The following is a 24,324-nucleotide window of genomic DNA, read 5'->3' as shown; positions in this document are numbered from 1 at the left end:
CTGAGTGCACATGACAAGCATAAGCACAATCAATCTAACAGGATAGCTACAGCATGGCAGGCATGTGTACTCTGATGATTCTTTTTATGTAAACATATTTTGCAAAAACAGATCCTCCCATTTAAGTTAAAGGGATGAATATAGACTTATTACCATACGCACTAGCTCTGTTCCTAAACCTAGTGAGCTGCCTCACTGCCTTCATAGGCAGCTGCCTTCTAAAGGCCAGTTCATACTGCATCAACAGACACTGACTCACCGCCTAGGTTTTGTCAGATCAGTGTTAACCCTCGGCATCTGTTACAATAACATCTCTGCGATCATAAAACCTAAAGATTAATTTAAAATGCTCTACATGGACAGCAACGTGCTGTATACACAAATATTTAGCTTTCTGCTCAGGAATTAATTCCAATAGAGTTGAATGCTATCAAGCTGCTAAGCTAACAGCGCAATAGTCTATAATAAAAATTCAAGATGTAGGCAAATATTGGGTAAAGTGATCCAAGCTACACCAAGCTATTTTTAATGATAATTTTCAGCATTGAATGAAATAAAGTCTAAGTTTAGTCTGCCTATCCGGCATCTTGGATTTTTCACTGAACTCATCCAAAGTTCAGCAGCCATATTTGCAATGCCTTCACCCAGCTGTTTCTAGCATGCAAGACCAACTCCAATCTACTAGAATGAAATATAGAAATGTCAAAAAGTACTTACCAAAATCACATTTGAATAATATATTTCAAATAAGCAACAAAATCAGACATATCTGTACAGTAAATGTTTATTTCTTATGCTCAAATAGTCTTAAAAGTGTCTATTTCAGGATGGTAGTGAAAGTTCAGTTCAAAGTGTGCATCTCAGGACCCCTCGCCCCATTCATATATCGCAAGGCATTATGAGACTTTATGAAGCATTAAGAATAAAAGCAATACTGGCAACTTGGCTAAAATGGTCTTCATTTTGGAAGAACGCCTATGATGCCTTAAAAATGTTGTCATCATAGACTATTCAGTAGTTTTTTTGAGGAGAGCAACACATGCTAACCATGCATTTTTGCCAGACGGGGTAATTTCCTGCAAAAGATAAAAGGCACCGCCCGCCCTGCCCTGGGCCCTGTCAGGGAATGACTCGAAGAGGCCCGTTGTTTTTAGTACTCAGAAATCACATATCTTTGTCAAACCAATTAACCCAAAAAGAATTTGACATTGAGGGAGAGGGGAAATTATGTGAGGGTGGGATAAAAGGGAGAGAGAAAGTGGAAGAGGGAGATTCAGACTGCTGGTATTCACTCCTGGGATTAAAGAAAAACAAAGAGAGAGACAGAAATAAGAAGAAGTGCGAAATGAGGGGGCAGAAGTGGAAGGGGTCAGAGCCTCGGTATAGATGCAGTCATGTGTTTTGCATTCTAATGTGTGTTTACAAGTTTGTATAAACCTCTGTTCCTCTTCAATGTCTGGTTGAGAGGTGACAGAGAAAGTAAGTCGCAGGAGATTGACCAAAACATTTTATGTGAGAAACTATAATGTTCAAATTGGAACTATAGGAAAAAAAAGTTTTATATGCTTCCTAGGTGTATAGTTGTGTAAGTAATAATTTTCCTTTGTCAGTGCTGCTATATGTGTATGAATATTCAAGTGAATGCCCATGGGCTGCACTGTGGCCAAATGCCAAACCGCCTAAAGGCTCCTCAGAAACCATAGATCCTTCTTAAAGAGAAAAACAAGAAGACATAAAAAGTAGGATGAGGGGAAGTAGTGACTAGAGCACATGAACAACAGAGAGGACCCTTGTCTCTCTCTCTCTCTCTCTCTCTCTCTCTCTCTGTGAGGTCATTGGGGGTAAAGTAAAGAGATAATTAATGTAGCTGTTCCAATTTAGTCTCTTCCTCTATGAAAACCTCTGTGGATCTGCTAGTAACACCATAGGTGGATGCTACAGCTTCCATGGCAACACCTGCTCTCTGCAGGTGTGTGAGAGTGGGAGAGGATTGAATATGTGTAGTTATTATGGGGATGGGAAAATGTGTGTGTGTCTGTGTGTGAACATGCATAATTACTATATTGATGTTTTAAGAGACTGTTTTTCCTCATTGGTCGAAGTGTAGGCCTGCATCCATGATTCATCTGTCCTTGTTACAACAGGGACGTGATGTGATTTTGTATCTCGCAGTAAAAAGAAGTAATGAATACAGTGTATAATGTTTAATATGATTTAATGTTTTTGAAACAAGTATCTTTTGCTCACCCAGGCTGCATTTATTTGCTTAAAAATGTTAAAAACACTAATATTCTGAAATCTTATTTCTATTTATAGTTTTACATTTTAATTTTAAAATGGGGTTTTATTCCTGTGATGTTTCACATGATCATTCAGAAATCATTAAATATGCTGATCTGGTGCTGGAAGAAAAATGTATATTAAATAATTATTAATGTTGAAATCCATTTTGCTGATTCATATTTTTGTGGAAGTCAAAAAGTGTCATCCATTTTTTGCTTTTAGAAGTTGCTCAAAAGAGATAACATTAATTAAGCCATGGGTTATTCCTCTCAGAGGGCTAAGACTTCTTCCTGTTGGTATGAGCTCTGTTTGTACAGGCTGTCTCAGTCGGGATATCCTCCTGTACCCCCATCTGTGGAACACCATTTGAGTTTTGCAAATCATTACTTCTCTTTTCATAACTTTTTTTCATAAACTTTTCAATGTACAGTTGGTCCAAGACACTGTGACCACATTTAAAAATCTGGTGATTAAAATTTGATTTAAACCTGTAAATTAAGTTTCATGTCATAAATTGAGGAAGAAATATTGATCACATTGATCATGTGAACTCCTTTGTACAGATGGTAAGATCTTCTTCTCAATATGCACTTTGTATCACCTTAAATCATGCTGGAGATCATGATAATCAGATTTGACACAAACTTGTGAAGTCTATTCAGCCGAGAGATGCTGTCATTAGTGTAAAATATACGAATCTAATACGAAGGCATTCCTACATTGATATTCATTTTTCAATTCAACTTTTATTTCTAACTGTTATGCTGATTTAAAATCAAATGAGAAAAATGCTAAACTATTATTCTGACAGTCACTGAATATCAGCAAGACAGACGAAGACAGAGTATGAGAGACTGTGTGACTGTGTAAGGGCAATGAGTTTAAAGATGAATGCAAGTTGGGATACAGTTGTTTATGGATGGATAGACAGATATTTAGAGAGGAGAGAGAGGGTAAGTGAGTGTGTGTGTGTGTGTGTGTGTGAGAGAGAGAGAGAGAGAGAGAGAGAGAGAGCATAAAGGGGTTTTTATCAAGCCACCATCAGGGCTTTGATGGAAATACTGTTCTTACTGTTGTAATAGAGTATAATGAGTAATAGTTAACCAAAATGTGCAGTGCACAAATGAAATGGATAATTTAGTCTTAGCATAATTCAAATTTTCAAAATAGCTAGAGTAGTTCTTTCAAACTGGCAGTGCAGCCAACTGATCTCTTTCCTATCTACACAACCTTAATTATTTCCATCTCAACATGGTCCAGCTCGGTACTGCACGCCATGAGAATTTTCTTCAGCCCTCCTCCTCCCCAGCACCACCTGTCTAGATCTGCTACAGGGGTTCTCCCTACTTTACTTTGCAGCAGCAGAATGTATCCAAATCCCAGTAATTCTAAGCACGTTTCAGAAGTAATGTTCTCTCATGCCAGCAGCAGCATAGCAGATAAATTCCAATTCCATTGATCAATCCTACCTACTCTGAATTCTTCTTATTATTAAAATATTCTTCTTGTTATTATTAAAATGCTATTAAATCTTTTCAGGGGGAGGGGGATAGGGGGGCGTTATCACTTAACTTACTGCATTTAATACTATATCCCATAATGCAATGATTTCAACTTAATTATTAAGGTGCGTTTCCAAACAAACATTTTCTCATAGTAGAGGGTTAAGGATATGTTGATTTGCTTTCTTTTAAATGAGCACCATTCAGTGTTCAGTCTGTTAGAATGAGGAGATCAGACACTTATTCACAATGAACATGTGTCTTGTTGAGGAGTGCTTTTCTAAGTGATCAGATATGATTTCTGACTTATGGTTATCATAGAAACTTTGAAGGTGAACTCTTTTAGCTCTTTATGTCTAGTATTGAGCAACCAAACTGAAACTTGTTGTGTTATCATAGTCATTCATTCTATATAGTTGCATTACGTGAAAAAAGTATTTAAAAATTATGTTGTGTGTCAAAGATTATTCAGCTATTTCGCGGCTGATAATGCCTTGCATAACTTCCAAAAGAACACAGACTGCTTCTACACAGTTCCAGACTAAATCAAGTCTTAATCCTTGTCTTAACCTCCCACTATTCACCGATTTTAATCTAGGCTGAACTTTTTTTTATTAAATGTTACTAAATGGATGATACTGCAAATGTGCTGCTGCTTTATGAATTGAGAGAACAGAGACTTGTTACACTGAGAAGGTCCAGCAAGTTCTCTTACGAGAGCTCTCTCGTACTGCGTCTTAGCTAAGACGCTACGGGAAAAGTCTCTTTTCACGAAATACTGAAGCAAAAAAGTATCCTTAATTTTGTATTTTTGTAAAGCGCATTTGCAGCAGTACACAGCCATAGGCGAGACGGCTCGTTCGCTCATTGTCTTGTTCTGCGGCAACTGCACAGCCTATCGAGCGCTGGCTGATGCAACATCAGACGAAACATCGCCGAAACGGGTGTGGCCCAACCTATAAAAGGAGCTCGAAAAGGCTGACTCACCTGATTTTTCATCTCTTCAGCGAAGCTCACGCATCGCTGGATCACGAGGAAGCAAGCGCCGTCTGGAAGAGCATATCAGCAGGACGAGCCATCCTGAAGCCGCTGGCATCGCCGCCTTCCACTGCCGTTCCTGCTGCGCTATCCGGCGCCCATATCCTTTACATCCTTGTTCTGTTATATCCTGTGTGTGTGTTCGCCCTGCGACGCACATTCACAAAAGAGCTGCGTCTTTTTAAAGATGCCCTCGTGCGGCTCGTGCAGAGCCCCGCTCAGCGAAGGAGATCGTCACGTCATCTGCGTCTCCTGTCTGGGTGAGGACCATGCAGCGCTCGCGCACGCTGACGGCGGATGCCCTCATTGCGAGTTAATGCCTATGGTGACTTCTCGAAGCCTGCATCATCCGCTGCGCCGCAGCGCCGTAAGAAGCGCCGCTCGCAGCGCCTACCAGAACCGCCTCCAGCTCGGCCGAGCTCGCCGGTTCCCTCCGCTTCGCCGGCCTCCCCTGCATCGCTTCCCGATGCTCAGCGTCCGCTGCTTGCCGACGCGTCATCTGAGGAAGTGGATCTCAGGCCCGCGTCGGAGGAAGAAGACACGTGCTCTCTGCTTGCTTCGGGCAGTGAGGGTTGGGCGAGCTCCGTGGATCTCAAGCCCGCTGCTCAGAGGCCCAGCAGACGGGGGGATATCGATAAGGAGCTGATGCGTGTACTCTCGTTGGCCGCGGCGAGCCTCGGCCTAGAGTGGTCTGCACCAGCGCCCCCTTCACGTTCCCGGCTGGATGGTAGCTTTCTTCTGGATGAGCGCTCTTCCTCAAGCTCAAAGCACGCCCCTTTTCTTCCTGAGCTTCACGAAGAAGTGGCGAAAGCTTGGGACGCTCCATTCTCGGAGAGAATCCGCTCATCTGTGTCTGCGCTACACACCATGGCTACGCTACAGATTTTCCAGGGCGATCTTCTCCGCAAGCTGGATGAGATGGGACCTGAAGCAATCTGTCTCGCAGATCTGAGGAGTGCTTCGGATCTCTCCCTCCGCGCAACTAAGTCCGTTGCACAGGCCATGGGACGGGTTATGGCTTCCGCTACGGTGGCTGAGAGGCATTTGTGGCTGACGCTTTCTGACATCAAGGAGTCTGAGCGCGCTGCGTTCCTTGACGCGCCGCTAACTCCTGCCTGCCGGAGATTCGCCGAGGACCAGAAAGCTTCGCAGGCGTTCAAGCACTTCTTGCAGAAGCGCTCCAGTTCTGCAGCTAGCCGCTCTAGACCGGCCCCACAGAGCTCTCAGTCACGCCCACCGCCTCCTGCTGCGTCATCGCGACAGCATCAGCAACGCAGCTCGGGACCCCGTTCTCGCTCTTCAAGGCGTCGCCCCGCGCCGCGGGAGCCGCGGCAGAGGATTGCGGTGAAGCCAGAAGCCCCGAAAGCATCCTAGCACTGCTGGGAAAGCGCCGGTGTTCGAGTTCCGCTGCGGCCGAGCTCTCACCCAAGTGCACCGCTGGTGCAGTTCCAAGAGTTGTGACTGCCTCTGTGTCTTCTGCAATGTGCAAGCCTGCACGAGTGCCCGCTTGCCTGCACACAAAAGCCGTTATCACGGCTACCCAGATGTTTCACAAAAAGAGTGTTTTTTCTGGTGTTCCGGCCACGGCCGATGGTGCTATAAATGTTGTGACGATGACCACTCCTCAGTGCCCATCTCCACATGTAAGCACAGCCCTGCACACAGGGCCTGCGCCCATAATGTCGACTCAAGTCGGTCGCGCACACTGCATAGTAAGCGTGCCCACCCCTCAGTGCCCACAATTACTATGTCACACGCGTCATGTGGTTTCTGTAAAAACGAAACCCGTGCACGCTCGTCCGGCCATGGCCGATGGTGCTATAAATGCAGTGACGATGCCCACTAACCAGTGCCCATCTCCACATGTAAGCACAGCCCTGCACACAGGGCTAGCGCACATAAGATCGACACAGATCGGTCGAGCGCGCCGCATAGTAAACGTGCCCACTTCCCAGTGCCCACATACACTATGTCACATACGGCGCGGGGCTTCTGTAAAAACGAGGCCCGTGCACGTACATTCTGCACAGGCAGACAGCGAGTTGAAAGTGGTAAATGTGCACACATGCAGCCCACGGTTACTCGCAGATATATCGAGTCCCACGGGACCCGCTCAGCCTCCCTCCAGTCGGTTAAGCGCCGGAACGGGGTCGAGGAAGAGCGATCTGCCCGCTGTGATCAGCGCGCTCCCCGCCTCAGATGCGCAGCACACTCGAGCGCCGCCGTTGCCCAGTCAACAGAGCGCGCTTCGCATCCAGCCCTTAGCCATTCATGCAGATGCATGGTCAGCGCTTCCAGGGGTTTCGGATTGGGTGCTAGGCATTATAAAGAGAGGCTACTCGCTACAGTTTTCTCGACGCCCACCGCGCTTTTCAGCGCGCGTCGAAACTACGGTCAAAACCGAAGTAGCACACATACTTCGGGCCGAAATATCAAAACTGTTGAGCAAAGGGGCTGTAGAGCCTGTGTCTCAAGCTCAAAGCGAGGGGGGGCTGTACAGCAGATACTTTCTGGTGCCCAAGAGAGACGGGGGTCTCAGGCCCATACTGGATCTAAGACAGCTGAACAAGGCATTGATGAAACGCAGTTTCAAAATGCTCACAAACAGGAAGCTCCTCGCGCAGATTCGCAGAGGGGACTGGTTCATGTCAATAGATCTGAAGGACGCGTATTTTCAAATACAGATAGCCTCAAACCACAGGCGATATTTGAGATTCGCCTTCGAGGGCCAGGCATACCAGTTTACAGTCCTGCCATTCGGCTTGTCCGTAGCTCCTCGTACGTTTACGAGGTGCATGGATGCAGCGCTCTCTCCTCTCAGACTCAGAGGCATACAAGTTCTGAATTATTTGGACGACTGGATGGTTCTGGCCCGATCACGAGCGGAGCTCGTGGACCACAGGGCCGTTTTACTCGATCACCTCGAGAAGCTCGGCCTCAGTGCCAATTGGGCGAAGAGTTCGCTGAACCCCAGTCAGACGATCCTGTTTCTGGGTATAGTTCTGAACTCGTGTTCCATGACGGCGCGGCTGTCACCACAGCGCGCGATGGGCATTCAGCGCGCAGCGAGTTCTTTCCGCTGCGGCGCGACCGTGTCGCTCAAACACTGTCAAAAGATGCTGGGTCTCACGGCCTCAGCATCTCCGGCTCTGCTGCTGGGCCTGCTCCGCATGCGCCCCCTGCAGTTCTGGCTGAAGGCTCGGGTGCCGCGCAGAGCGTAGGCGTCTGGCCGGCTGCATTTCATGGTCGATCAGAGCTGTGTTGCGGCTCTAGCACCTTGGACAGCGAACGGCTGGTACCGATCAGGTGTAAGCCTGGGGACTTCCCCGAGTGTGAAAATGGTGTCGACGGACGCCTCCACTTCGGGATGGGGAGCGCTGCTCGAAGGCAGACTGTCCTTTGGCATATGGTCAGAATGGGAAAAGCTCCATCATATCAACTGCCTGGAAATTCTGGCAGTGGAGAACGCGCTGACGCGCTTTTGTCCCCATATCACGGATCACCACGTCGTAGTCCGTTCGGACAACATGTCCGTGGTGTCCTACATAAATCGCCAGGGCGGTCTCGGCTCCCGAAACCTGTGCAGGCTGACGGAACGCCTCCTGGTTTGGGCTCAGCGCAACGTGCGCTCGCTGAGAGCAGTGCATGTGCCTGGACTGCAGAATCTGGGTCCAGACAGGCTGTCCAGAGGCAATGTTCCTACGGGCGAATGGTCTCTACACCCGCAAACAGTCCGGCTGTTGTGGGAGAGATTTGGCATGGAGGAGGTGGACCTCTTTGCGTCCCACGAAAACGCTCACTGCCCCGCGTTCTTTTCCTGAGTTGTGAGGTGACGGAGTTCCTCTCCTTCCTAAAGGAGCTGTTGGATAAGGGCAGAGCCCCATCCACGCTCAAAGATTATGTGGCGGCCATCGCGGCGTTTTCTGAAACGGCGTCCGGTCAGTCAATAGGAAGGAACGATTTAGTCATCCGGTTCCTCAGAGGAGCTAGGAGGCTGAATCCTCCCAGACCTCCGTCAGTCCCTATGTGGGACCTCGCGGCGGTTTTGGAGGCCTTGAAGGGTCCCCCTTTTGAGCCTATCCAATCGGTTAGCCTTCAGCATCTGTCGTTCAAGACAGTATTCTTGTTGGCTCTCGCTTCTGTGAAGCGTGTGGGTGATTTGCACGCGCTCTCAGTGAGCCAGTCGTGCTTGGAGTTTGGGCCCAATGACTCAAGGGTCATACTCAAACCTAGGCACGGTTATGTGCCGAAATCCCTCAACACACCGTTTCGGGCTCAGGTTATTGCCCTGTCTGCCCTGCCGGTGTCAGGGGAGGATGGAGACTCGAGTCTTCTTTGCCCTGTCAGGGTTTTAAGAGCTTATGTGTCTCGCTCTGCTGCCTTTCGGCAGACGGAGCAGCTGTTTGTCTCGTTCGGTGGACGTTCCAAGGGAATGGCTGTTTCGAGAAAGACTCTATCCAGATGGATAGTTGACGCCATAGCGTTAGCTTACGCTTCCAGGGGCCTTCAGTGCCCGTTTGGCGTCAGAGCACACTCCACAAGAGGCGTCACCTCTATAACTTGGAGGTCCCCGCCTTGCAAGCAAGGCTGTTGTCGGTATAGTCGAATCAGAGCCCTGAGGGGAATTCTGAGTTCACGAGCGTTATGCGCTGCCGACTGTTATATGGGCAGTATTGCGTAAGACCCGCATTGCCACATTGGTCAGGCCTTGCCTCGGCTGTGTGATGTCATATTGCCGCATCTACGGATGCTGCTAGATATAGGACGGAGGGCTTTTTCCCATTTCTGTCCTGGACTCTCTGTGAGTCCCTCAGGTGACTGTGCACTGTAAATCCTGGGCGTTGCTTCAGGTTTATTGGTGTGTGATCCCTGCGCGCACGGCGTTTTACATTGGGTTCCCGTAGCATCTTAGCTAAGACGCAGTACGAGAGAGCTCTCGTAAGAGAACGTACTCGGTTACTAAACGTAACCTCGGTTCTCTCTAGAAGAGCGAACGAGTATTGCGTTCTCTGCCGTGCGTACGATTCACTCTGGTTCGCTTCGTCGATGAAATAAATCAGGTGAGTCAGCCTTTTCGAGCTCCTTTTATAGGTTGGGCCACACCCGTTTCGGCGGGAAGTGGCAAGAAGGGCGTGAAGCGCCCTTATTGGTCTGATGTTGCATCAGCCTGCGCTCGATAGGCTGTGCAGTTGCCGCAGAACAAGCCAATGAGCGAACGAGCCGTCTCGCCTATGGCTGTGTACTGCTGCAAATGCGCTTTACAAAAATACAAAATTAAGGATAATTTTTTGCTTCAGTATTTCGTGAAAAGAGACTTTTCCCATAGCGTCTTAGCTAAGACGCAGTACTCGTTCGCTCTTCTAGAGAGAACCGAGGTTACGTTTAGTAACCGAGTACGTTTCGAGTCCCTTCATGAAGTGTTACTATTCTGAGGAGCCGGATGCAGTGAAATATAGTGCTTACTCATTACGAATTCAATGCAGTGCAGTTGTGGCCCTTTTCCCTGAAGTGTGAATAGAGCTCTTTCAATGCACAGGCATCCAGGCGTATTAGACTGTCAAACAGCTCTGTTGCTGAAGGCTTTTGGAAATAACAAACTCAACATCCTGTTAAGTAATGAAATTATTGCATATGCATATACTGATCTCTGCATATTAAGGGCTTGCTTACAGAATACTCTATTTATGTCTGTTGATTGGCAGCTAGTTATTATCATAGACTGTGTGATTGTTCATAATGGTTTTTGATTCCTTTCACTTTTCCCACAGCTTAGCATTTATTATTATCACTATTATTATTAATTATGATGCAACTACTGTAGTAAAAGAGCTGGGTCTTAACATTTTAAAATATCAGAGGAGACACAATGGGGGCTGAAGTGATTTATTCAGTGCTCACCTGTGCACACACACACACACACACACACACACACACACACACACACACACACACACACACACACACACACACACACACACACACACACACACACACACACACACACTCTCTATTGTCCTGAGTGCTAAAAACTGGAGAGTTTTGTCTCTGAGCCTTATCTTATCTGCTTGATGATGTTTACTGCTGGACCTTCCGGCGTCTGTTTGTCTTTTCATTAATTTGCTAGTTTATTTCATGTATTTTGGGTATGTGTGACTAGGCATGATTGTGTGAGAAACAGGGCACAGACGATAAACAGGATATGATGTATTTGTGTGTGTTTTGTAATGGGACAGTCTGGTCTTGTTTCGATTGTTCCCACAGGTCTCAAGAACACTGCATGAGTACAAAGATATAATTATAGCTATCTGTCAAAGTTAAAGCCTTAAAGCTTAAACATTTTAAGACACCATTAAAGTATTAAACATGTGTGTGTATATATATATATATATATATATATATATATATAGTATATGAGCACACACTGTATATATTATATATTACCTTTAATCATGCTAGATAAAAAATAAAATGTAAATATATTATGTAATCTATCTTTGTTGAGAATGTTTTTCTGAAAATACAGTTTAATTTTGTAACTTTTTTATGTGCCATTGGTAGTATCTATATTTTAAACATATTGTACAGAAAAAAACATACCCTGTTAAGTTAATACAAAGTAAATATTTTCCAATATTTTAATAATTTACTTTAGTATAAGGGTACACTTAAAAGTATAATACGCACAAAATATTTGGTAACACTTTACAGTTATGTCCTAGTAGTAGTACTAATGCAATTTACAATACAATAACTGAGATTAATAAATGCTTTAGACATTTTTTTCATGGAACCAATAAAGAGTTAAGATGTTTCTCACACAAAATAATTTAAAACATGGAAATATAAAGGTGCTTTCTTAATTAAGTAGGTTTCTTAATTTGTTATTTACAATGTGATCATCATATTTGGGTGTCAAAAAGACATCAAAAGTTTGAAAACCCCTGATATTAACAGAGTTAATAACGTCCATTATTTGCAAAAAAGAAATAACATTAAGTTCTTTTCAAAACACTTCTGCCTGTTTTTAACAATTAGTGATCCATGACTCATTAATCACAACACCAAGACATAAAACTTACATCACAGATAAATTAGCTAGAACGGAAATGACAGTGGTTGTTGTGGAGCCAGAGGTGTGGTAGAGCAGGGGAACAGTGATTTAGCAGATTTCTGAACTTGACCTGTGACAAAAGATCCTCATACACCCTTCCTGCACGTGTGTGGTTCACTTGCCTGTGTGTTTGTGTGTACGTCTATATGTGACCTTGGCACTGCCACCGCCGTTGGCTTACCCTGTGCTGATGCAGCCTGATAGAGAGAGAGAATAGAGGAACAGAGAAAGAAGAGACAAAGATCTGGAGACCGACCAGCGCTAATGTGATGGGTGTGTGTTAGTGTTTTGATTTAGAGCCTGCTACTTCCTAACCTCTCTGTTCTTTTGCCTCATCTCTTCCACCAGGATGTCCCAGAGCCAAAACACAGACTGTGAGCTGAGAATATCCCACACATCCACACACACACACACACACACACACAGCAGACATTACACACAATGCTGTACAAACACACTTCGACACACATAAACATGGTGGGCTAAGTAAATATTTATTACAGCCAAATTATATTTATCAACATTTTATTTTCCCAAAAGGTGTGCACTTATAAGGACCTTGTCGACACATTTGACTGAAGTTTGAATTGACCATGCTTTAAAATATCACTTATAAAATCTAAAATCAGAGCCCACATATCATGCGGTATGCTTATAGAGAATTCATGCCTTTAAGGGATAGTTCATCAAAAATTACAATTGTCATTATTTACTCGTCCTCATGTCATTCTAAACCTGTATGTCTTTTTTTTTCTTCTGTGGAACACAAAAGAAGACATTTGAAAAATGTCTCAGTGATGTTTTTTTTTTTCACATGTTCGATAAACGTTCAATGTTTATGCACCAAAAGATATATTAGTGAAGAGGGAAAAAGAGGAACGGCGAGTACGTTAGATGAGTACAAAGAACTATTACAGAATGAGGAAATCAATAATGACCAGTTAAATATGACATTTTCGAAATCACTCTCTCAGCTCTCAGCTAAACTAAGAATTCTGCACCAGACATGCATTAGATTTGCTAAATAATGGTAACTCATTTTAGTGAATTGTCCATGGATGTTTTACTGAAAATGTATAATAAAAATTTGGCATGAGGGAAATTTATTATTATTGTTTTTTAGGAAAAGTAATAAAAGTGAAGTGAAAGTGACATACAGCCATGTATGGTGACCCATACTCAGAATTTGTGCTCTGCATTTAACCCATCCAAAGTGCACACACACAGCAGTGAACACACACATCCACACCGTGAACACACACCCGGAGCAGTGGGCAGCCATTTATGCTGCGGCACCCGAGGAGCAGTTGGGTAGAGCTGTAATCGGGCCATAAAAGTTAGACCCGGCAGGACCCGAGCCCGACAAGTACATTTTGATTGACAGCTTTTTAAAAGCCCAAACCCGTTTACAGCCCGACATTATTCAAATGTGAGCATGCACACAGCTCTTTTGCCTTTTATCAAGAATGAGTCATTTATACATGTTTTAACATAATTTAGTCATAACTAACATAGACTATACCACTTGGAAGTTGGAATAAAGAAATAAAATAAGTCCTCTGTGACATCTTAACATCTCAGCACTCTAAATAGGCATAGGCTCATTTAGCCAATAAATAGACCAACGCACCAATAAAAACGAGTCTTTTTTAACTAATTAAATTATGATACATTTTAGATTAGGTACACAAAGATTAGGGTAAGCCTACATGTTTTTGTGGAGGAACATTATTGAATCCACTGTAGATGTCTTCAGCGCGTTCCTGCTCTCACTGATGGTGCGTCATTATTCATTCATTATTCTCATTATAAACATGGCAAAACTTTTCCACACTTCAGACTTTGCTTTAGTTGCTGGTGCAACCAAAACGTAATCACCAGAGGCAAGCCTCCGTTACACCTACTCAACATCCATTTTCACATCTAATAATAATAATAAAATAATAATAATAATTCTGAATGATTTATGAATTTGTTTCCTTATAGGGACCAAAAAAAATAATAAATAAAGGTCCCCACAAGGTCAAAAGTTACTGCTATTATTATCCTTATGGGGACATTTGGTCCCCATAACGTAGGAAATACCAGGACCACACACAAATATTATAGGGCTATCAAGGGATTATGATTTTAAATCTAATTACAATTATTTGTAGATTAATTAATCAAATTAATCACAAATCAGTTTTGGCTGAGAAATTCACTCCAAAAGGATGATAATAAATGGTTCAATAATACTTTAAAAATGAAACTAAAACAACCAGTGATGTTAAGTCAGTGTTTAATGAGTCATTCATTCATTCATTCATTCATTCATTCATTCATTTAACTGATTCATTCAAATGGCTGATTCACTGAAATATGAAGCTAGTGACTTGCCACCTAGTCTTCAAATGGGTCACTGAAGCATTGGCTCGTGGATTAATTGAGTTTTGTGTGTTTTTATATATTGTGTGCTGTGGTACACACTGCTGTGTGTTGCTCAGAGATGCACAACAGTTCAGTCATCATCCGGTATCACATTCATCACTAAGTAAATTTTTAATAATTTAAGTGAATTAAAAGCATTTTTTTTATTCTTTATATCCTGATAGCAATCACTAATTAAGTGGTCTAAATGTATTTAAATGCATTTATATAATCTGGAAGGCAAAAATGTTTGTCCAGTCATATACCTCCTACCTGCCTGTTAATGTATGCATTTGCATACATCTGTGCAAACTGTTTGCACATAAATGATACATAATCAACACTTGCCATTATGCTGTTGCATACCAAGCAATAATGGAAGGCGTTATTATTGAAATATTATGCACTTTGTACTGTAATGTTTCTAACCGGTGAATGAGGCATGAGAAAATCTGACAGTTTTGCATTCAACCCCCCACTAACGCCGTCTCTCATCGTGTTGCTGGTTTGCATCTGGTCTACCGATCGTGGTCATGTGTTTCGGGGGAGGCGTGGCTTTGGAGAGTGATTTGCAGAGAGGATGGGATCTTATGCTTTCAAAGCTAGCTTGCTATTGCTAGCCTCTCTGAAATCACCTACCCTAACTTTAACACTCGAAAAACTGAGAGAGTGTCTGGGCACAGTGTCTGTTTATGCTGAATTGGAGCTGGATATCCATTTAAGGATTGTGTATGAATAGCCCCTTTCACACTGCGATTCCGGAAAATACACGGGTAATGTGTCCTGACAATTGTTCCCGGGTCGTTAGATTTTGCACTTTCACACTGCCAGTAATTACCCGGAATATGTGCGTGCATTCACACACAACCCTTAAAGGTCCCGTGAAGACATGTGACATCAGGGTGTGACATGTAATGTACGAACCAAAAATGCTAGGCATGTTAACTTTCACTGAAGCTGGTGAACTATCTCAGCGTCAGCGTGGACAGTGAGGAACTAACTGATCTCTGCTTCGTTACAGTTTGCACATATTTGTTTCGTCGCGAACGTTGATCTGCCTTCAAAACACCCCGTAAAAGAGTTGCGCGATAACGTGCGTCATCACTACGACACACCCAATTACGGCATTAGTTCTGGCTTTTTTTTCACACAGCGCTCGTTCTGGGACTGAACCCAGAAATGTTACTATGTCCCCAACCCAGGATCAATCCTGGAATCAACCCCGGGACGTGTTTGCTTTCACACTAAAGGCAACCCGGCAATGTTCCTGGCAATTTTCCGGGTCCAACGTGTAGTGTGAAAGGGGCTTATGTGTGTGTGTTTGTGTGAGAGAGAGGGTGTCAAACACTGAGCTTGAGTGGTCTGGGTTATCTCATTGCAGGGGGCTGAGAGGAAACAACTGTAGGAGGACATTTTTGTTTGTGTGTCTGAGAAATCTGCCTTTGTTCTGGTTGTTTATTTAAGGGTGTGGGTGCTGTGAATGTTTCGAGCCTGCTAGGGCACCGAGGGAATGCTGTGTGTATGTGTGAATGTGTTAAGAGGAAAAAGAAAGGGTATGTAGTGTTGGTTGTTATTTTTGAGAGCTGTTGTAGTGAACAATTGTGGAAAGCTATGACTCATTTGAGTGAGCAAATGTGTGTGTGAGAGAGGTTGTCTTATGTGCTGTTACAACACAAATCACATCTCTGGAATAAAAAAGTACAAATGTGGTTTTATCTCAGTGCCATCTTTGTCTCTCAAGGGGCCATTAAGGATGTAAAGCATGTTGTTTGCACTGTGTTAGCTTATTATATGAAACATTCACAAGATGCTTAATATTAGCTAACACATACCTTTTATACTGCTGTTATACACTGCTTTATACTTATTTTGTACTAGTTTGTCTAGTTTCCTAACCAGGAAAAACATGAGAGGTTTTAGCAACAATAATTCAGCATAATGTATATGTGACCCTGGAACACAAAACCAGTCTTAAAGGAACACTCCGACTTTTTGGGACTTTAGCTTATTCACAGTATCCCCCAGAGTTAGATAAGTCCATACATACCTTTTTCATTTCTGTGCGTTCTGTAAGTGTTATTTGACGCACCCACCGCTAGCCTAGCTTAGCACAAAGGCTGGATGTAAATGGATACTGGTAGCATAGTAATCCCAATAAGTGACAAAATAATGCAAACATTTTCCTATTTACATGTTGTGATCTGTATAGTCACAGCGTGTACAAATAACAAGGCTATATGAGACAGAGACCATTTTTAATCGTATAAATACTGGGAACTATATTCTCACTAGGCGTAGGAGCACAGCTAACGTTACTTGGGCGGAGTGATTAGCGCAGCACTCGAGACCGTAAACAAAACAAACGTGACTAACTAGCTAGACGTGACTCGTGATCATGGCTTACTTTGAGGAATTGGCAGACTCAGAGGAATTTTACTGTGTATCAAACCAAGATCCAGAACCATATAGTTTTGAGCCAGAATACACAGACGAGGAGTTACAAACTTTGGAAGCTGTAAGACGAAGGGAGAATCAGAACGAACACGGACTGGTGGTGTAAATGTGGAACATGACAACCTATGCCGACAGAAACCGAGTGCCTTTGTTGTAACGAATGGGACCGGGTATTGCCATCAATGTCAAGGCTTGATGACAATCAAAATATTTGCGTCACTACCACGGAAGATTTCTCTGCCCTAATACACCCGGCAGTTGTCTTTTTTCCCATTGTGACAAGATCAACTGGAAGAAACGCCCCATGCCGAGTGAACCTAATGGTCAGCTGTCCACCAAGTAAGTGATTTTGTTATAATGATCATTCATAGTTCAATTAAATTGTAGTATAGCCATTGCATACAGTGTGTCACAATAATAACAATAAAGGGGATACACGGACCCCCTATTCACGTAATAGTGTCACTACTAAGGTTATATTACATTAGCATGGCACTGTTACAGTATGGCTAATGTTAGTCATCTCAAAACATAACGGAACACTTACCGCAGTAACAGGTGATCCAATTTGTCCTGTCTTTATTATCGATGGGATGGCTGTATCCTTTAGCACACGTTTCATGGTCCGTGTGGCAACTTGCATTTTTTCAAAATAGTCGTCTACTGTACAGTAAAATGTTCAGAGCAAACGAAATACTTCGTGATGGTGTTTTCAGGTGTGTTTGGATCTATTTCCAGAGCAAGTAGCCATCGATTCATCAGGTCAGCGTTTGTGGTTGGAATTCTATGAAACATCTTAGTAATACCTGGTGTCCCCTGTTTATTGTCGCAGTTATTTACAATACAGCGAACACCCATGATTGTACATTTTAAATCTACTATCTAGTAATTGCTGACTCTATTACTCCAACTCTGAGCGAACTCTCTTCTCCTCACCATGGCGCGTCTCGGGTGCTGTGCTACTCACTCCGCCCAAGTAACGTTAGCTGTGCTCCTACGCCTAGTGAGAATATAGTTCCCAGTATTTATACGATTAAAAATTGTCTCTGTCTCATATAGCCTTGTTATTTGTACACGCTGTGACAGATCACAACATGTAAATAAGAAAATGTTTGCATTATTTTGTCACTTATTGGGATTACTATGCTACCAGTATCCATTTACATCCAGCCTTTGTGCTAAGCTAGGCTAGCGGTGGGTGCGTCAAATAACACTTACAGAACGCACAGAAATGAAAAAGGTATGTATGGACTTATCTAACTCTGGGGGATACTGTGAATAAGCTAAAGTCCCAAAAAGTCGGAGTGTTCCTTTAAGTGTCAATTTGAGATTTATACGTCATCCAAAAGCTATTATACTCCATTGATGTATAGTTTATTAGGGTCAGACAATATTTGACTGAGATACAACTACTTGAAAATCTGGAATCTGAGGGTGCAAAAAAATCTAATTACTGAGAAAATCGCCTTTGAAGGTGTCCAAATGAATTCTTAGCAATGCCTATTACTAATCACTAATTGTCAATGAGTTTTATATAAATGACACTGATGCTAGTGAATACAACCAGAGCAGTGTACACAATTATTTATTCGTTACCTGTCCAACATGTAGGAAACAACTTGGGAATGAATACTTGGGATTTTCTCATTCTTCAACCTATTTCCATCTTGTTAATGTTAATATTTTTGTGTGTGTGTGTGTGTGTGTGTTTTTGTCCTTTCTGTCTTCTATTTTCTGTTTCTTCAGCTGTACAGGTACTGATTCTCCTGTTGTCTCTACTGGTAAAGCATGATAAAAAGTGCGTTCCATTGTTTGCATCACTGAACAACCCCCCATATATATATATATATATATATATATATATATATATGATCATTTTTAAAATAGCAGTGTTTTCTGACTAAACTTTAGTAAACTAATCTAAGTTGCATATTTAAATTTTCATGATAATATTTAAATATAGTGCTAGTCAAGCACCTGCCATTGAGATGAGTGGAAATGCTAATGGATTTGGGAATGCTAATTGTCGCAATCATGGCTAGTGACAAAAACTCACATTTACATGGAAGAGCTTTTATCGTTTGAGCTGCGCCAATTCAAGTCAGTTTGTTTTAATGCACATGTGCTATTGAAACAGGCATAGAATTATGAAGCTCAAGCGCTGTTGTGTCTGTGTCCTTTAATGCAACATGCTTTCAGTCACATGAAGCCATTCTTCTACATCTTCATGTCCATTTACCATTCAGTCATTCAATCACTGAGAACAATCATGTTCTCTCAACCCTTAACAGCACTTTTATCAAACTCCCTCATTCCTGCCAATAATTCTACCCATCTCATGTCTTCTCTCTTCATCCTTCGCTCAGATCTCCCACTCTTCTCTGATGTGGTGGCTACTCATGAGACAGACATGACCATACATCCATGCCGCCTTTTAAAGTTTCCTTAACCAGATTGCTGCAGCTGTGTCATTTGCATGGCAGGGTTTGGACCTCTCACTCGAGAATGAGAGTGTGGCTTTGAATTATTCATTTAGGTGACACAGATACGAAGAAGAAAATTGTCCTCCTTTCTTTTTTCCTCCTCCCAGTCTGTCTTTTTCTACTCATTAATGCTCTCATGAATTTGTCAGCTCTCCCTTTAAATCACATTGTGATGTTGTAGTTCTAATATAATAGTACTCTATTTGTTTAAGTACTCTTGATTGTCAGTTGTCTGGGGTTGATACTGTATTTAGAGTCTGCAGACAGGCTTGGTCTCAGTGCTGCTGTGAATCAATGGTGACATTCTTCTGTTTTCTGGGTTTCAGTGCACCATCTGTTCCCCCACTGGACTTAAGAGATGTATCCGAGAAAAAGAGCTCAAAACATCCATTAGCAAATTTCAGTATAAGGATAACAATAAATATACAAATATAAGCCTAAGGGACAGATGGAGGGACAGATGGCTCTCGGACTAAATCTAAAATATCTTAAACTGTGTTCCGAAGATGAACAGAGGTCTCACGGTTAGGAACGACATGAGGATGAGTTATTTATGACATAGTTTTCATTTTTGGGTGAGCTATCCCTTTAAGGAAAATTTGATGGATGAACTTGTGGCTTAGTTGACTTCACCATCATGGATATTGTTTTGATCACTGTTGCTATGGCTACTGTTAAGGAATACAGTATTTAAGATGCTAGTCTATGTTGCTGTGTGAATGCGATATTTCAAAACCCACACCTGCAAGTAAATGTGGTTTCAATTCCAAAAACTGACAGTGTGAATGTAACCTTTAAGTGGCATTTTATTTATGTAATATTATATAAAATATACTTCTTCAATATCATATAGACTGTGAGGTGGGGTCTCTTGGGCAACAACCCAGAGCATCCTAGCAATGCACACAGTAGTAGCAGTCAGATCACAGGACTGCGACGTCAACTTTTGCATTGACAAGCACCATTCAAATGTCTGTTAAAAATGTAAAGCAATTAAAAACTGAGACTTTTATTTCTACTACATTTGTGTGTGTGGGATTTTATAGTGTTTTCACTCAATACACCCATCACAATGTGTTGTGCAAATGTGGCAATATTAAAAACACTTACATGCATTTCCTTGTGTATTTTCTTTTGCCCAGAAATCATTTTCTCTGGTGATCGAGGCTCTGGACCATGACAATGAAACATCAGAGGCAGGTATGATGATGATACATGTATGTGTGTCTGTGACAAAAAAAAAAAAAAAAAAATCCATGAATCATATGTGACCTCACAGAAATGATTTGTAGTAATATAATAGCAGAGAGAAAGAATGAAAAGAAGGACATTGCCAACAACAGACAGCCAGTCCGTATTTACCCCTCATGCTGTCTTCTGGGGATTACAAGAGAACCGAGTAATGCACAGGGTCAGTCTCCATGACTCTTTCATTTCCTGTGTTGCTTTCTGATTGTTTCTCCTTATAATTGACTGAAAATATGTTGCTGGGTTTTGCACACACACAATCACACTCACTGATTATTGTCCTCATGCAATAATGGAGTATTTAATGAATAAATTGCACACATGTGCATGCTTCAAACAACAGTGAGATACATTTGAATCACTTGGATATTTCCCCTTTATTTCCATTAATAACAAAACTAAGTTTGTTTCTCAAACATGCAGACGCATCTACTTATCTCATCAAAATGTTCTCCTTTTCTTACAATCTTATTCTCTTACATTGTAATTTTCTCTTCTTCCCCTTTGTATCTATACTAGATCTATTTCTCTCCTCTCGCTTAATCTCACGTTCTCGTTGCCCTCCAGCTCCTGTCATGTCTTTTCATTTATTTTATCCATCCCTTCTCTAGTTCACTGGATTTACAGCTTGTCTCTAGTGAGGTGAGGCTTAGGTGGGCCGATCCCAGAGTCAAATTAATGTCAGTTTGTAACTGTAGAGCCGTTTTTTGCCCCCTGCAAGCTTTGGATTATAATACAGCCATCTTTCCGAGTGCCATATAGCTTTAACAAGCTTCAACAAAGTTCATCCTGACCTATTATGACCTTGAAAAATACTTGAGAGAGAAAAAGCGAGAAAGGTTTAAGGACACAAGTATTGCTCAGTTTCTCATTTATTTAATCGTCTACGAGGCGTCTTCTGTCCTGGGTTGTGCACAATTAAGAATTAAATGTAGAATGACTTTAAAGTGCAAATCAGTTACAGAATTTGAAATGAGCAAATATGTTTGAAAATTGGAATCTGTATTTTTATTAATGGCCATATAAATGTAATGGAGTAAAACCCATTCAAAAAGATAAGAAGAAATTTCATACTATTGCTGAAAGTGTGATTTTAATAACATATTTAGCACGTCTGGTATGAATTATCCATAAACATATATTCATAGAACACGTGGAATATTTAATATATTTAAATGTAGTATAATGAACATGTCTAATGATCCTAATTTTCTATATTTTTAAAAAAGTGCTCTTAAAATAATGTGGACATTTTGTGGTTCTCTATGGCTGGTGTTTTAATGGTTGTATTAATTTTAATATGCACACATCCAAAAATACTGTCATATACAGTAGGCGCAAGACCAAGAAAAGGCATAATAAATAAATCAAGTAACTTCACTAAACAAGTTACTGCATTAAATTGTACTGGAGCATATGTAGCCATGTACCAATTGTTTTTTTTTCTTTTTTTTCTTTGCTTTGGTTTGTTGTGGTAGTTGTTTTGTTTAGTTAAAAAACAAATGTAAAAACTCAACTCAAAATTAACTGTTAATTGTTTTTGAATTGCAATTCAGTAATTTCTTACTGGTCAGTCCAGTGTAAATTCCAGTCCAGCATCTTGTGGGACAGGACCAATTAAATTCAAATTCACACTCTGAAATCAGCTCACGCTGATGACGTCAACAAATATGTCTGGAGCTGTAAAAAACACCTTGTGCACAGGTATGGTATATGACACAGCGCTGCGTACATGGTTATCCCATAACAGCTCATTTTTATCAGTTCTTTTGTCTTTGGGTCATTATATTTCTCACAGATTTCTGCTCGTTCTAAATCAGATACAGATAAAGTAGCACAGTAAAGATTACATTTATATGAACACATTAGTGAGAGCGATTGTGTGTGTGAATTAATTCTACCTGGCAGCGTCTCTCTACTAGTGAAGTTGTAGGGTTTAGTTATTAAGAAATAAATTATAGAACTTTTCAGTTTCCAAGCTATTTTATTGAGAACTCACAGAACAGTGCTGACAGTACATTTCCGCACTGAATGATTCTGTCTGTAGCCTATGTGTGTGCGTTACAGTGCAGCAGCACATTATATTAGAACAGCGTTTAACTCACCTGTACAATAAGCTGTTTAGAATGTGCATTCTCCCCTTCATTTTCGAGCGTCCAGTAATATAATCACACATACATGTGGATTACTTTCATATGTACTTAACTGTTTGGAAATGGAGTGTAAATGAGGAAGTCCTTCAAACATTTATTATACTACTGTGTGTTTAATTCCTCTCTCATGGGTTTGATGGATCTTGTGTGAGAGATCAGAATTATATTCGTTTAAATTCAGTGATAAACTATGCTCAAGGTTTTCTTCATTAGTGCAGCTCTCCTGTAGTCATTTCCATCTCTAATGGACTGAAGTAGATTAATGTTTAAATGGACCACAGCACTAATTACTCTCTGTGCTTACACTAGAGTCCATTAAAAGAAGAGGACGAGACCTTCATGTTCAGATCTGTGTGTATGAAACTGCCTAAAGTGCCCAATACTTTTTGGGGTCACTGTATGCAGTTGATATGTTTATTTTGAATGCTTGTGTGGGGATGCTAAGATAACGTATCTGTGTTTGAACACCTTCACACTTCTCTGTTTACATTCCTTTGTTTTTAAGCCCAGATGATCTCATCTGTTAGGCAGATTTTTCTCTTTCTAGAGCACTTTGTGAAAGATTATGCACTATGTAACAGGCTAACAGTCTCTCTGAATGTAATGTCTCATAAAGCCTCGAATCACATGTCAAGCTCTATCAACAGTCGTTGTTAATTACCACAGAGAATAAATTTGACAAAAAAAAATGCTAAATGTTGAAATGGTGAAAATTCTGCTTTGCAATCAAAGGAATAAACAACCTTTTAAAATATAATCAAATATTTGAAATTCTTGAAAAAAATTATTTTATTTTTTATTTGTAACTTTTTATATTCAAATGACAATCTTTTGATCAAATAAATGCAGCATTGGTGAGGATAAAATAATTCTTAAAGGGAGAGAGAGAGAGAGATGATGAAAAAAAAACATTACTACATTTTGCAGATCCCAAACATTTGAATAGTAGTGTATAGTGTTTAATATTAGTTGCTGTTTAATAATGTTGTGGTTTTATTTTTAAATGCCTTTGTTTTTGTATGCTTAATGCTTGTCCACATGTACTTCTATTGTAAGTGCTTTACTATAATAGCAGTTTTTGCTTGCTTTTTAAAAAACGAAGGGACTGTCAATTTGAGCTGTTGACTTAATAACAATAATACAGTGTATTTAATGAATTTACATTTAAAGCTTAAAATGTATCATTCCTTTAAGATCCAGTCTTTTGTTGTTGGCACATATCATCTGATGTCCATTAGGGGGAAATAAGAAAGCTTTTTATTTATTTATACATTTTGTATTTTACTCTGACTGTCCCCAGGTAGGCAGGAATTAATAGAGCGAGTGCTGCTGTCCTCCATGCTGAATCCAGGTGAGCAGTGGCAGTCCTTCCGCCATCACGGCCGCACATTCACTCTGGAATACCGCTTGCGATTCCGCTGCGATAGCAATTACTACGGCCCACTCTGCAACAAATTCTGCCGAGCACGAGATGACTTTTTTGGCCATTTTAACTGTGATCCTTCTGGTATTAAAGTGTGTAAGGAGGGCTGGACTGGAGCAGAGTGCACACAAGGTGAGTGGCTCCAGCACAGGGTCTTTACGTACCGTGGTCTTCAGGCTATTCACACACAAACATAACAACTGATTTTTGTGTAAGCTCC

General features: G+C 41.6%; 1 protein-coding gene across 1 annotated transcript in view; it reads left to right on the top strand.

The window, feature by feature from the left end:
• LOC132156020 (protein jagged-1b-like) overlaps positions 1 to 24,324 on the top strand; it is a 59,205-nt gene that overhangs the window by 21,315 nt on the left and 13,566 nt on the right. Inside the window, exons 3-4 of the mRNA XM_059564821.1 lie at positions 20,423 to 20,480; positions 23,982 to 24,236. Of these exons, the coding sequence (XP_059420804.1) occupies positions 20,423 to 20,480; positions 23,982 to 24,236 (313 nt within the window). The remainder of the gene's footprint in view (positions 1 to 20,422; positions 20,481 to 23,981; positions 24,237 to 24,324) is intronic.

The sequence above is a fragment of the Carassius carassius genome, chromosome 13, assembly GCF_963082965.1.
Source record: "Carassius carassius chromosome 13, fCarCar2.1, whole genome shotgun sequence".
Classification (NCBI taxonomy): domain Eukaryota; kingdom Metazoa; phylum Chordata; class Actinopteri; order Cypriniformes; family Cyprinidae; genus Carassius; species Carassius carassius.
The sequence above is the reverse complement of the archived record's forward strand: the minus strand, read 5'-3'. Positions and strand labels throughout refer to the sequence as shown.